The sequence below is a fragment of the Procambarus clarkii genome, chromosome 39 (genome assembly GCF_040958095.1).
Source record: "Procambarus clarkii isolate CNS0578487 chromosome 39, FALCON_Pclarkii_2.0, whole genome shotgun sequence".
In the NCBI taxonomy this organism is placed as follows: Eukaryota; Metazoa; Arthropoda; class Malacostraca; order Decapoda; family Cambaridae; genus Procambarus; species Procambarus clarkii.
Genome location: NC_091188.1, coordinates 14,057,891 through 14,072,301, shown reverse-complemented (window position 1 = coordinate 14,072,301; position 14,411 = coordinate 14,057,891). Strand labels below are relative to the sequence as shown.

The following is a 14,411-nucleotide window of genomic DNA, read 5'->3' as shown; positions in this document are numbered from 1 at the left end:
TTGGTTCAGCCAGCCTGCAATCTTTCCCTGTGCCCACGACATTCGTAGGTTGGCTACGTGTCCCTTCGTTGATGTTCTTGGGCCTTGTCAGGCCTGTGTGGCTTCGCGTTGGGGAGTGAGCGAAGACCGCCTCCCAGGTTAGGTCCCTCTTGTTTTCGTCTTTTAGTAGGTAGCTCTGGAGAGCCGACAGGGCTCCTCCCTGAAAATTAGCGTTGAGTGTAATGAAACGCCATTTTCTGGGTGAGATCCAGAGGTTCCCCAGCAACCCTCCCTCCCTCTGGTCAGCAGTTTTTTTGCATGTTTTGATATCCAGCCTTAGAACTGGGGTCTTGGGTAGCCAATACGAGGGGTCTGGGGTTCCCCCTTCCGCCTCTCGGCGAAAGGGGGGAGCTGCGCAGACAGCGACGTGGTGACGTCATGCTCGTTAGCTCGTTTTTATTTTGGTAGTTCTGTCCACTAGTTCGGCTCTCAGTAGCAATTTCTTAACCAGAATAGGGGTTTATTTTGGGATTTTTACCTTTCTGGGTGCCTGACCTGGTCAATGGCAGACATAGAATGCTTCCAACCACATGGGGGGTTTCTATATTCCATTGCTTCTCGTGCCTCTCTGAGTGGGGCCAGATTCTGGCTCGTGGTCCCCGTAGGCCTAAAGAACTCCATACACATGACTGATGCCAAAGTCTGACATTAGCAATATCAGTCTGGATAGCTCCAGGAAGCCTTCAGGGCTCACCCAGAAAATGGCGTTTCATTACATTCAACGTTGGTTTTTATTTTTGGGGGGTGGGGAGGCTTTGGCTCTGTTCAGACATAGGTTGCAATTTTAACCAGTTGGGGTGTTTGTATTGTTTCGCCTACCTTTCTGGGGGTATTCCTCAGTCGATGGCAGACATGACAATACTCTAATGCAGAGTGCTCATATGGCCATTGCTCCCTGCACCTCTCTAAGGGGACCAGGTTCTGGTTCGTGGTCCCCAGTAAGCACTGGAACTCCTAGGACTGATGAAACCAAACTAATATGTTACATGTCAATTTGGATAGTTTCAGGGAGCCTCCGAGAGCTCACCCAGAAAATGGCATTTCATTACATTCAATGCTAGTTTTTTGGTATTGGAATGAGTATGAAACTGTGATTCTTTCTCCACAAGTTAACAATTGCAGTTCATGGTCAACAAAATAATAGTAGAAATATGTTGTTTTTTAAATTGCTGAAATGTAATTGAACTCAAATTATTTCCTGAAGTGTTAAATAGAATGTTTCTAATCATACCATATCATAATATTTCAGGACCATATGGAGAACAGGATGATGAGCAGGTGTTCATTCAGAAGGTGGTTCCTGAGACAGACCAACTGTTTGTTCGTCTTGCTAGTAATGGCAAGAGGTAAGATTTAACAAAAATATGACTTGCAAGGAATGAGCTTGATATTAATTATAAGATTTCAAATTAAACTTTAAATTACTACATATTTAGACTAAGAAGACAAATAACAATTACTTTCTGTGGGGAGCCCCTTCAACTCCCTGGAGCTATAGGACTGATATGAACTATATTAGTCTGGGGCAGGGAGGAATGACCTAAGGAAACCCCTTGTATTTGGGGGTATTCCCTGTCTGCCATTGCATCTCAAGCAATAGCAGGGTTAGGCATCTCAAAACAAACCCCACATGGTAGGAAATTACAAAAAAAAAAAACTAATTTCGAACAGAGAAACAGAACTCCCCGAAAGAAACAAGGAAAATATGCAAACAAGCAACTGTTAACCACCACTACCGTGCAACTCTTTCCCCCCGTCCCGGGAGGGGGTGCCCCAGACCCCTGTGCCAGGCTGCCCAGCTTCTCAGTTCAGTAGGCTGAAGTGCTCTAGGGCAGTTGTTAACTCTGGCCTCAGATTCCTGCTGGATTTTGTGCCCTTGTGGTGTTTCCTACTGTTTGTGGTACAGTGGCCAAGAGTAAACTTTGTGTACTGGGGCTGTATGCACTTAGGGCTGCCAACCCTAAGCACCCTGTGAGTACTACACTTGGGTTCTAGGGTTCCCTTCCCTAGAGATTTCAGGCTTCACTTCTGTAGGGGTTCCTGCTGCTCGACATTTATCCCACCCTTGGGACTAGCTGGGGTTTTGTGGCCTTTATTTGGCCTTGGATAGGAAGCGTTGTTGTTGCTGGTTTGGTTTGAGGCAAGATGTGCTGCGCAGCACACATCTCTATCAGCGGTCGTATTCCCTGTTCCTCCTGTTGTGGTTGTGCTTTTGCGGTGTTTTTCCTTTTCTTTTTTTCTTGTGGGGTCTAGTTATAGCCCTATTCCCTTCTGTTGACATTATCATTCCGGCTCAACCGGCATTGCAACACCATTGCCTGGGCTTCTTGTAGGCTAAACCCCTATGGGCTCTGGAAAGCCCTGTTGAGGCTTGGCAGACCCATGGATGCATCTTCCCAGTCTCATCTCGTCTTGTGCAAGTTTGAAGGTTGTTCGTTGCCCTTGTCTCTGGGTGACGATCACCTGTTTTGCCTCCGTCACTGCTGCCTGTTGGGTTGGTGACACCTACGACCCGGAGTCTTGCGAGACATGTTCTCAGCTCATACTCCGGTTTACTTATTCTTCTCCAGAAGTTCTTAAGGGTCAGGCGGCATCTGCATTGCATCGTAGGTTTTGGTTGTTGCAACTGTTACGGTAAAATGACTAATAGAGCAGTGGCTATTAGGGCAGATGGAATGCCATGCACATTAAACAAAAAAAGTAAAAACAAAGTAAATAAAACTGCTAAGTAGATCTCTTCACTGGTGTGGTAGCTGTAGGATAAAATTCCAAGAATAAAAATGTAAATACTTTACTATGACAAAAAAATATTAACAAATTACAACAAATAAAATAGATCCTCTAAGTCTTGGCTGTGAACACGGTGCAAAAATGAAAAGCAAACAAACAAGTTAACGTTACGTTAAAGATCAAAATAAATGGTGCTGAAATACTAATGTACAATACTGCGTAAATCTACCACCACACAGGGTAGTGTGAGAGCAGATGTAGGTAGGTTGAGCACTGGAGAGTATTCTGAAGGGCTAGTGGCTGGTGGGCTCCTAATATACATGGGTTTGGCTGTGTAGGTGGTGCTGGTGTGCCGATAATTGGAAGCCGGCAGGTATAAACGAGCAATGTGCTTATTAACCAGCGAGTGGGGTGACTCCCAGACGCCAGGTGCATCGGGGTCATGGGTACTGGGGTAGGTAGGGTGGTAGAGGCTCGTCTAGACAGTGGCTTCTGAGAACGTGTTGTTGTTAATTCTTTATTCTTGAACATGCAGACGTGTTTTGGTTGAACAGGTGATGAAGGAATAGACTCAATCTCTTTTTCTAGAGAGATTCTTGTGACACAACACTCTAGGTTAGTTGTCCAGCTCAAATGCCCCCCCCCCGGGATGCCCATTTTGATTTTAGGAACCTGGACCTGGGGGGGCGTTGGTCACTTTGACCTTGGCTCCGTCTGCGTCTTCAAGTCCTTCCCCGGTGGGCATGGTTCACCATGTTCTTTCCTCCCTGATGCCGGCTCCCAAATTTCTCAGGGTTTCGGAGTCAGGGCAGGGTTTAATTGGTGATGAGACTCGAGCGGCTTCAGGGGCTGCCCCATTCGAGACAGATGGAGGCATTCGAGCCTGCTCTTCGTACCAGGGCTTCTGGATTCGACCAGCTGATTCCCTTCTTTGCTGCGGTTTCCCAGGAAACTCCTTTTTTTCAGGGGTGGAGGGCATGGAGGACAGCTCTGCCCCAGAGCCTGACATGGAGGCTTCCGAGCTGGGGGAGGAGCCACTCTGGGGGTCTTGAATCCCTTTTGATCCTGCTTGGGTTTTGGTGCCTTTGTTGCAGGGTTTCTTGTTACAGGTGAGGTGTTTTTTTTTACCCCCTTCCCTGTATGAGTTTGATTTGGGTCGGCTCCTCCCTGGGTTCGGTTCTGGGTTCCCTTGGGTTCCACGGCTCCTTCCTCTCCAGAGATTTTCTGTCTCTCACATCCCGACCAAGGAGGTTCGAGAGGCTCTTGCAGCTTACCTCCTTCAAGACCCGGAGTATGCTTCTATGCTGGATCTGTCCTCATTTGAGTATGGTTCTTCTTTCCCGTATTGGATGCGTTGAGATTCCAGGATCTTCCTGGCTGGTAGACTGCCCTCTTTTTTTCTCGAGAAGTGTGGCTTGGGCTTTGTCAGACTGGCTCTTCGGTTTTCTTCACCCTTTTGTCCGCTGCTGAGAATGCTGTGACTCAGTTTCTACAGGCGGCCTCGTCTAGTTGCCATCCTCTGTGGGATTTGTTGGTCATCCCAGTTGCTGTTCTTGGGCCTCTCGGAAGAGTCGTGCCAAGGCTCCAGATTCTTCTAGTCGAAGTGGACCCTTGGTACTAGTTTCTGAGCTGGCACCTCCTTCTGAACCGGCGTCTTTTGGTCAGCGCAATGCTCGCTCTGCTTGTAGGCCGGCTTCTAGTAAGGGGTGTCGGCCCTTTCACAGGTTCTCCCCATTGACATGCCATTGGGGGGCAAAGGCTCGTTCTGTTTGCCCACACTTGAACCCATGATTCGTGGGCATTTTGTGTCATGTCCTCCAGCAGGTGGGGGTGTTGGGCGGCTCCTCCTTTGGGGGGTTCAGTGCTGGTGGTACAGGCTTCTTTTCCTTCACTCCGTCGGGTCATCCTGGAATGGGTGCGCTTGGGCATGGTTGAACCGACTACGTCCTTCAGATGGGTTTTCCGCCCATTTTCAGTACCTGAAACGGGACTGTGCGGATCTTCGTTTCATTCTGGAATTGTTCTGTCTGAACCATTGGATTTTGTACCTCTCCTTTCAAATGAACACTTTGTCCCAGGTCCGACTCCTCTTGGAGCCAGGGCTCTTAGATGGTGTGTATGGACCTCTGGGATGAGTATTGGCATGTTCCAATTCATCAAGGTTTCAAGGACTGGCTATGTTTCTTCGTGGGGCGGCATGCTAACCACTTTTGTTGCCTTCCGTTTGGCTTGAATCTGGCACCTCACGTTTTCACTCATCTTACCTGGGTCGTGGTGGCCCGTCTGTGTCTGCTAGGGGTTTGGGTTCTGGCCTACCACGACAACTGGCTGGTGTGGGCTTCTAGCCAGTCTGCTTGCCAGGGGTTTGGTTCTTTCCCAGCTCACCGGGTTCAGGTTCCTGGTGAACTGGAAGAAGTCCCATCTGGTTGCCGTCCCTAGGTTCGGAGCTGGCTGGGCCTTGTGTCAGACTCTCGGACCACTTCCATGTCTCTCTCTCCTGTGGCGTTGCTGAGACATGCAGTCCCGCCTCAGCTGTTTCTGGAGGGGTCCCGCATAACTTGTCGGTTGCTCGAGCTTTTGAGGGGGGTGTCTGAACTTCACCCGTGCTGATTTGACCGCTGGGTAGGGTACGACTTAATTGCCTGTTCTGGTTCCTTCAGGGCCATCTCTTCCGCCTCTTACGACCACTGGGTTCACCCCCCAGGGGGTCCTTGCATCTGTTGTTGCATCGCCGTCTTCCTCTTCGGGTTTTTCGAGATTCTGTGCCTTGGCACCTTCCTGAGCCCTTGCTGGATGTGTTCACGGATACTTTGTCTTTCAGCTTGGACTTTGTGACCAGTGCTCACCAGGCTGGCCAGGGGTGGTAGGGTCTGTCCTTGCCTTGGGCTCATAGCTCACTGTGAGAGTTTGCAGCGGTTTGTCTTTTGCTGTGGAGGGTTCGGGTCGATCGGAGTTCTACGATCCGGCTCCATTTGGACTGCACTCCGGTGATTCATTGTCTGAACCGCGTGGTACTCTTCAGTCCTTTGCTCTTTGGGGCTGGTCACTTCGAGTGACTCGTCTGCTTGTTTCTCAGGATTTAGCTCTCCATGCGATTCACATCTAGGGAGTGTCCACCTTCCGGGCGAACGGCCTGTCACAATTCATTTCCCTGTCCATGTAATGGGTGGTCGACACCTGACTCCTTTAGTTGGCTCTGCCAGACGTACAGGACCCTGGAGATGGACCTTTTTGTGTCGGCGTGGTCCCGGCATCTCCCTATATATGTGGCGTCCTTCCCGGATTGCAGAGCCATCGCGGTGGATATACTTCAGCAGGACTGGTCGAGGTGGGGTTACCTGTACCTCTTTCCCCCAGTCCAGCTATTGCTTCGGGTTCTGGCTCGGTTGGAGTTGTATCGTGGAAGAGTCGTTCTTGTAGCCCCATGGTGGCCGGCCCAGCCTTGGTTTCAGGTGCTGCTTGCTTGGTGTCCAAACCCGGGACGTTTTCCTCAGCTCCGCATCGTTCAGCAGATCGGACCAGTTCAGTACTGTGGCTGGTTGTATCTACTTCTCTCTTGAGGAGTAGGTTGCAGCCAGTTGTCTTGTCTTTGAGTTGATCCATGCAGTGTGGCCGCCTCACTGGTAAGTTCCTCTTTTACTTATCATTGGTTATTTAGCTCCAGAGAGCAGAAGGGGCTTCCCACAGAAAACCAGCGTTGAATGTAATGAAACGCCATTTTCTGGGTGAGCCCCGGAGGCTCCTTGGCACCTTCCCTCCCTATGGTTGGCAGTTTTGTTTTGATGCTCAGCCTTCGAACTGAGGAGCTGGGCAGCCAGGGCAGGGGTTTGGGGGCTCCCCCTCCTCCTCCTCCCAGGGGGATCATTGGGAGAGCTGTGGAGACAACCAGCGCTGTGGTAGTGGTCAATGTTTACTTGCTTACTTATTTTCCTAGTTTCTTTTGGGGAGCTCTGTTTCTCTGTTCGGTCTGGGTGTTTTTTTAAATTCCTACCATGTGGGGTTTGTTTTGAGATTCCTACCGTTTCTGGGTGCCTAACCCTGGTCGATGGCAGATAGAGAATTACCTTCAAATACAAGAGGGTTTCCTTAGGCCATTGCTCCCTGTGCCTCTCTGAGAGAGCCAGGTTCTGGATCATGGTCTCCAGCAGGCAGAACTCCATTGACTGAAGCCCTATACTAATATAGTGCATATCAGTCCTATAGCTCCAGGGAGCCTCCTCGGCTCACCCAGAAAATGGGATTTCATTACATTCAACGCTGGTTTTTTTTTTTTTTTTTTTTTGCAGGGAGCCCCTTTTGGCTCCCAGTAGCTAACAGCTCTGATGTGTGTAATGTCTAAAAGTTGTCCTCAGTTGTGGAGTTCTCTGGCATACTGAAGACCCAGAGCCAGAACCTGGTCTCCTCACAGAGGCACAGGGAGCAGTGGCACTTACCTTCTTTATATGCCATCACCAGGGAAGGCACCCAGAAAGTCAGCAGGACAAAACTGGCTACTTCCTATATATGCAGATATGAAAACAGTCATAGAAATTTCCCAAAGTAGATAAATAAACAACCGAAAAAAATTTGATCCAGTTCATGCTCGTTAACCCAACTCTGTCCCTCATTTAAGGAACAGGGGTGGGCAGCCCGTGGCTCCCAGGCCACAAACCGGTCAGTTCTTCTCTGATGTGCCAGACATTCGTGATCTATCTTTATTCGCTCTTACAATATTCTTTCGTGATTGTTATGAGGCCCCTCTTATTTGTGGTCCATCTCGTCCTTTGTCCATGATATGCTTGTTGGTGGACTGTAGGCATGGTATGCTTGTGATCCAAGAGGATGAGAGGTACAATTTCTAGACAGGGAGGTCATTGTCAGCTTTTCACTCTACTCCACTTCGCCCAGGAAGGTTTCCGTGGTAAGTTCGGTTCCTCTAGGATCGGGACTAAAGTCCCTCCATGGTTGTGTTACAGAGGGGAATCTTGCCACAGCAGCCACCTTCTCCAAACCTTGTGTCTGTAGGGCTGCCACATGATGGCAATGAAAGTAGTTGGGTTGTAGATGCCTCAGTAGTTTAGAATATTTCTTGGCATTCCAGTGTCATATGGTAAAAATTCAGTTCTTCAGAACTATCTCGTGTTGCCATATCCTGCTACATTTCATTGTTGTCACTGATCTATTTCAATTTTTCAGAGTGTGTGTCATCAAAGCTGTGGATTCCACTACAATAAGTGGCTTCTGTGTACATGAGTGTGAAGGAAGTAGTAGAATGGGATCCAGACCAAGGAGATACATATTTACTGGTCACTCCAATGGGGCTATTCAGATGTGGGATCTTACTACTGCCCTTGAGCTAAGTAACAAGGGTGATTCAGGTGAGTTGAGCAAAAGTAATTTCTTGTAAGTGACAGTGATTGACTATGTTAACCCTTAAAGGGCGCATATTTTATTTATATATATATATATATATATATATATATATATATATATATATATATATATATATATATATATATATATATGTATATATATATATATATATATATATATATATATATATATATATATATATATATATATATATACATATATATACATATATATATATATATATACATATATATATATTTATATATATATATATATATATATATATATATATTTATATATATATATATATATATATATATATATATATATATATATATATATATATATACATATATATATATTTATATATATATACATATATATATATATATATATATATATATATATATATATATATACATATATATATATATATATATATATATATATATATATATATATATATATATATATATATATATATACATATATATATATATATATATATATATATATATATATATATATATATATACATATACATATATATATATTTATATATATATTTATATATATATATATATATATATATATATATATATATATATATACATATATATATATATATATATACATATATATATATATATATATATATATATATATATATATATATATATATATATATATACATATATATATATTTATATATATATATATATATATATATATATATATGTCGTACCTAGTAGCCAGAACTCACGTTTTGGCCTACTATTCAAGGCCCGATTTGCCTAATAAGCCAAGTTTTCCTGAATTAATATATTTTTTCTAATTTTTTTCTTATGAAATGATAAAGCTACCCATTTCATTATGTATGAGGTCATTTTTTTTTATTGGAGTTAAAATTAACGTAGATATATGACCGAACCTAACCAACCCTACCTAACCTAACCTAACCTATCTTTATAGGTTAGGTTTGGTTAGGTAGCCGAAAAAGTTAGGTTAGGTTAGGTTAGGTAGGTTAGGTAGTCGAAAAACAATTAATTCATGAAAACTTGGCTTATTAAGCAAATCGGGCCTTGCATAGTAGGCTGAGAAGTTCGTTCTGGCTATTAGGTACGACATATATATATATATATATATACATATATATATATATATATATATATATATATATATATATATATATATATATATATATATATATATATATATATATATATATATATATATATATATATATATTTATATATATACATATATATATATATATATACACATAGACATAGACAAGTTGCTACATACATGTTGCGTGTGGTGCATGTTGCTACTGCACGTGTGCATTGGTAATGTGTTCCGTGTTGGCGTGTCCTTGTTCCTGTATCAGGATGTTGTGGTGTGACACTTTGCTGCTGTTTTGTGCCTGGGGTTGTGTGTTGGGGTTTGCTTGTTGTTTTTCGTGGTCTTCGGGTCCCTGGCTTGGTCCTTCCATGTGCGTGGGGTTCTGTCCATGCCTGATTGTCCACCCCTGGTTGTGTTTCCTGGGGTTTGAGCTTTGGCTCTTTCGTCCTGCGTCTCCCCTGTCGCTTCCCTGGCATCTCCTTTGCTCGGTTTTGCCTGCACTTGCTGCTGTATGGGGGGTCAGTTTCTGCCGCTTCCCTTCCTTGTGCGTTCCCTTTATTTCCTCCTCTGCCGCAGGAGTTTCCTTCGTGCGTTCCTTGGCTTCTTGGGCGTTCCTTCAGCCTGTGTCATATGGTGTGCTTATTGTTCTTGGTCTGTTTTCATTGCTCGTACCCCTTGGTTCAGGTACTGGTTTGGTGGCAACCCTTACACTTTCTTTGGTTTTCCTGGCTTGCCCTGCCCGTTGGTTTTACAGGGTCTTGCGATGTCTCTTGTCGGACCCATCGTTTCTGATCTCCTGGCGGGCTTGCTCGCATTGGGGAGCTTTCTGTTCGGCAGACGTTCCATCTCCTTATTTGCTGGTCACACCCGAGATCTTCCTGCTGCTCCACCTCTTCCTGGGCTCGGATGAATCTCGTCGGGGCTGATTACGTTCTGCCTTGCGTGTCTCGCCTCCGGTTGGTAGTCTGGTGGCTTCGTTGTTGGTGTCCCACCTGCGTGCTTCTTCTTGGCGGCAGTATGGAGTATTTTGGGGGGCCTTCTTTTTCCTCCTGTCCCTTCTTAGGTGACTGCGGTTGTTAGCGTCGGCTTGGTTTTTCTGGTGGGGGTTGGGGGCTGTCGTCTTGCCACATACTGTCGCCTCGTTTTGTGCAGCGCTGACGGAGTCACTTTGGCTTGCTTTCGGTTTTGGTGTTGCTTCTGCACCGTTAGTAAGCTGTCTCGTGCATTGTTTCACCTCCAGCCTGTTCGCGCACTGCTTGCACCATCCTGGTCTCTGGTCAGCGTGCTCTGTCTTCTCCTCGGTTGGTGGTGCCCCTTCGGTTCAGGTTTGTTTCTCGACGGCTCTTTTTTCCTGTTGGCATTTGCCTCTAGGGATTGGGTCGCTGGGATTCTTGCTCTCCTCCGCAGGGGTTTCTGCTCCTTTGGTATTGGTGTTTTAGTTGTTTGGTGGCAGCCGTCTCCATCTTTTCTGGCACGGGATGGGGCTGCTGTGTTCCGGAGGGGTCCTTGGTTTGTTGGTGCTTGGTTGGTCGGGCCGGGGGTGTGTCATGTTTTGTGTTCAGTGATGGCCCTCCGCTGTTATTTGCATGCCACGGCCTCTATGTCCGAGGTGCACTTTGAGTTGCACCGGTTCCGCTCTTCCCTGTTCGCGGGTGAAGGTGTCCCAGGTTGTCCACCGTGTTATTGCGGCTAGCCGGCCTGTGTTCTTTCCCATGCCCGTGGCATTCGTAGCTTCGCTGCTCTTGCTGTCGTCTTGGCGGCATGTCCTTGCTGCCATTCGGGCACGGATCTTTTGGCGTTCATACAGGGGCCTAGCTTCTTGTTGTCTCGTGTTGTTCCCGGGCCCTTTCGGGGCTGTGTTGCCTTGGGTTGGCGTTTGCAGATGGTTGTCTCGCTTCCCTTGAGGGGTGCGTGGTGACCGCCTCCCAATTCTGTCCCTTTGACCTTCCTCTGTGGGTAGTTAGCTCTTGGAAGCCGACGGGGTTCCCCCCAGAAAACCAGCATTGAATGTAATGAAACGCCATTTTCTGGGTAAGACCCGGAGGCTCCCTGGCAACTCTCCCTCCCTCTGGTCAGGGGTTTTTCGCGTGTTTTGACATCCAGCCTCAGAACTGATGGGTGGATAGCCGGCATGAGAGGTCTGTGGCTTCCCCTTCCCCCTCCCAGGGAGGGGGGAGCTGCGCAGACAATGGAGCGGTGACGTGTGACGTCATACTAGTTTGCTTGTTTTCTGTTGGGGAGTTCTATCCACCAGTTTGGCTTTTGGTAGCAATTTTTAACCAGAATAGGGGTTTGTTTTGGAATGCTTACCTTTCTGGATGCTTGACCCGGTTGATGGCAGACATAGAATGCTTCCAACCACACGGGGGCTTCTATAGGCCATTGCTCCCCTTGCCTCTCTGAGGGGGGGCCAGGTTCTGGCCGTGGTCCCCGGTAGGCCCTAGAACTCCATACACATGACTGATGCCAAAGTCTGACATTAGCACATCAGCCGGGTATAGCTCCGGGGAGCCTCCGGGTCTCACCCAGAAAATAGCATTTCATTACATTCAACGCTGGTTTTTTTCGTCCATGCCAGGAATCTCCCTGTCACCTCTCCAACATGTTCCAGTTCCCAGAACAACCTCTTGTGTGGGAATCTGTCAAAAGCCTTTTCTGTGGGGAGCCCCTACGGCTCCCTGGAGTTTATCGGGCTAATGTATGTTATATTAGACCGGGACATTAGCTATGGAGTTCAGACCTACCAGGGACCTGCGCCAGAACTTGGCCCCTTCAGAGAGGGGGTTTTCCAGGGACATTGCTCCCTGAAAGCTCTCCGAAGGGGCCAGGTTCTGGCGCTGGTCCCTGGTAGGTCTGAATTCCATAACTAATGTCCCTGTCTAATATAACATACATTAGTCTGATAAGCTCCAGGGAGCCTCTGGAGCTCACCCAGAAAATGGCGTTTCATTACATTCAATGCTTGTTTTTTAGGTCCAGATACACATTCAACCCAACCACCTCTTTCCTGTAGTATCTCTGTGGCTGTCATAAAACTAAGTAAATTTGTTACACAGGATATTCCTGTTCGAAAACCATTCTGTCTGTCCATTATTATGTAATTATTCGCTAGGTGTTCAACCCATTCGGCCTTAACCCATAGCAGTCCCCTTTTGGTGCAGTGGTAAGACACTTGCCCTGCGCTTCGCAATCACTTTGGCCTGGGTTCGTATCCTGGCTGGGGAGGATTGTTCGGGCGCCAATCCTTAACTGTAGCCTCTGTTCACCCAGCAGTGAATGGGTACCTGGTTGTTAAATGATTTAGCAGATTGTATTCCGGGTAAAATTAGGATTAAAGACCTGCTCAAAATGCTATGCGTGCTAGTGGCTTTACAAGAATGTAAGAACTCGTGTGTATATATAAAAAAAAAAACTATTTTTCTAGTGTTTTGACTACCACAGCATGTTAATGAGACGGGTCTATATTTTAGAGGTTCTTCTCGACTACCATTTTTATAGAGTGGTACTATGTTTACCTTTTTCTGTATCTGCTAAGATTCCTGTGCACAAGGATGTCTAGAGGTGATGGGCATTTTGCTTTCTGGGTTTTTCCTTTTGGCTTCACACTATCTCCGTATATGATATGCATATCATTTGGGTCGTGGTGACTCGTCTTTGGCTTTTGAGTGTTCAGATTTTGGTCTCCCAGGCAGTTCGCATGTCTGCTAGCCAGGGATCTGGTTCTTTTCCGGCTTGCCAGGTTCATGTTCCTGGTGGTTCCTGGTGCCTGTTAGGGAGGCCAGGTTCAGTCTTGTGGTCCTCGATAAGCCAGAGAACTCTGCATATGATGACACCTGTGAGGCAAAACACACATCAGAGATGTTTAATTACAAGGAGCCACCGAGGCTTTCCCAGAAATTGGCATTTCATTACATTCAATGCTGATTTTATGATGGGTAAGGAGTAATTTATTTTAGAATCTAATCTCTTGAACAGAAAGTTGAATTTTTAAAAGTATTTTGCTGTATTGCCTGTAACATTGCCTCCTTCTATGTGTTTGCTGCTGGTAAACACACGTGCTGAACTAAATACGGATGTTAGGTATATTGACATTAGGGCTGATGTCAGTACATAGTCGCCCTATATTCGCCTAAGTGTGTTGTACAAATTGTCCTGTGAGCAAAGAATATCTTCATGTTCAAGATTAGTCTTGGGCAAGGTTTCAATCATTTATAAATACAGTACTGTATCTATAAGGTTGTTGTAAGTTCTGTAATGTGTTTTTGTATCTTAATATAAATGCAAAAATTGTCATTTATGTTTTCTAATAGATATACTGTGTGGTACTGTACTGTACTGACTAAAGATGATTGATATGTGACTGTATCATAAATTTCAAGCAATTGAAATTTATATTATTGACAATTAAACTCTTTCATTTTCTTCCAGGAGCAATTGTCAATGGAGGTCCTGAGCCAGCAGAACTGCTGCGTCTTCTAGATGTGTGTGACCTCAGCAATTCATACTGCACTACCCCCTGCCTCTCCCCTTCCCCTCTTACACCTGCCAATGTGCTACCACCTCATCAACGCCCATACCCGAATGCAAGCCACCTTCACCATGGAATAAATCCTCACCTACCTCAGCCCAGCACTAGTTACTTGGCGAGTCCATCTACCAGCGGAGGAGCACAGGTTCATCCTGGTCCTCTGTTGAAGCCAGCAAATGTGGCTTTTCTCTCTCACAATCAGGCTTCAGTGGCAAGAAGCAACCCTCCAAATACTTCCAATGATGACGATGACGATGAAGGTACTGCTTGTTGATGGTTTACTCCTGATATGGTTGTTAGAGTAGCTCACAAGATGGTTCACTAATGAAATGACTTATAAAAAAAGTTTCGTGATTGATACTTTATATTTTGCTTGGGTATTACAAGAGGCATATTTTGTGTAAATATATATGATTGAAAGTCAGATAAATTAGTTATGGTTGAAGTACTGTGCAACCAGAATATTCAGTGATTGTATTTATCTAAAGAATTCTTTTACAGATACAAATATTTATATATTGTAGATATAAATGAATGTAAAGGTACAGTTTAAAGTCCTGTATATGCTGTTGTGACTATACTGCACATACATAAGGAGCATACTGCACTGAAGGATATTTAATATGAATAAAATAGA

General features: G+C 45.5%; 1 protein-coding gene across 1 annotated transcript in view; it reads left to right on the top strand.

Annotated features, from left to right (window-relative positions):
• Positions 1–14,185, top strand: part of LOC123760413 (SH3KBP1-binding protein 1) — a 120,774-nt gene extending 106,589 nt beyond the window's left edge. The window contains 3 exon segments of the mRNA XM_045746097.2: positions 1,289–1,385; positions 7,945–8,126; positions 13,675–14,185. Coding sequence (XP_045602053.1) covers positions 1,289–1,385; positions 7,945–8,126; positions 13,675–14,048 — 653 coding nt within the window. The 3' untranslated portion in view covers positions 14,049–14,185.
• Positions 14,186–14,411: the final 226 nt, after the last annotated feature.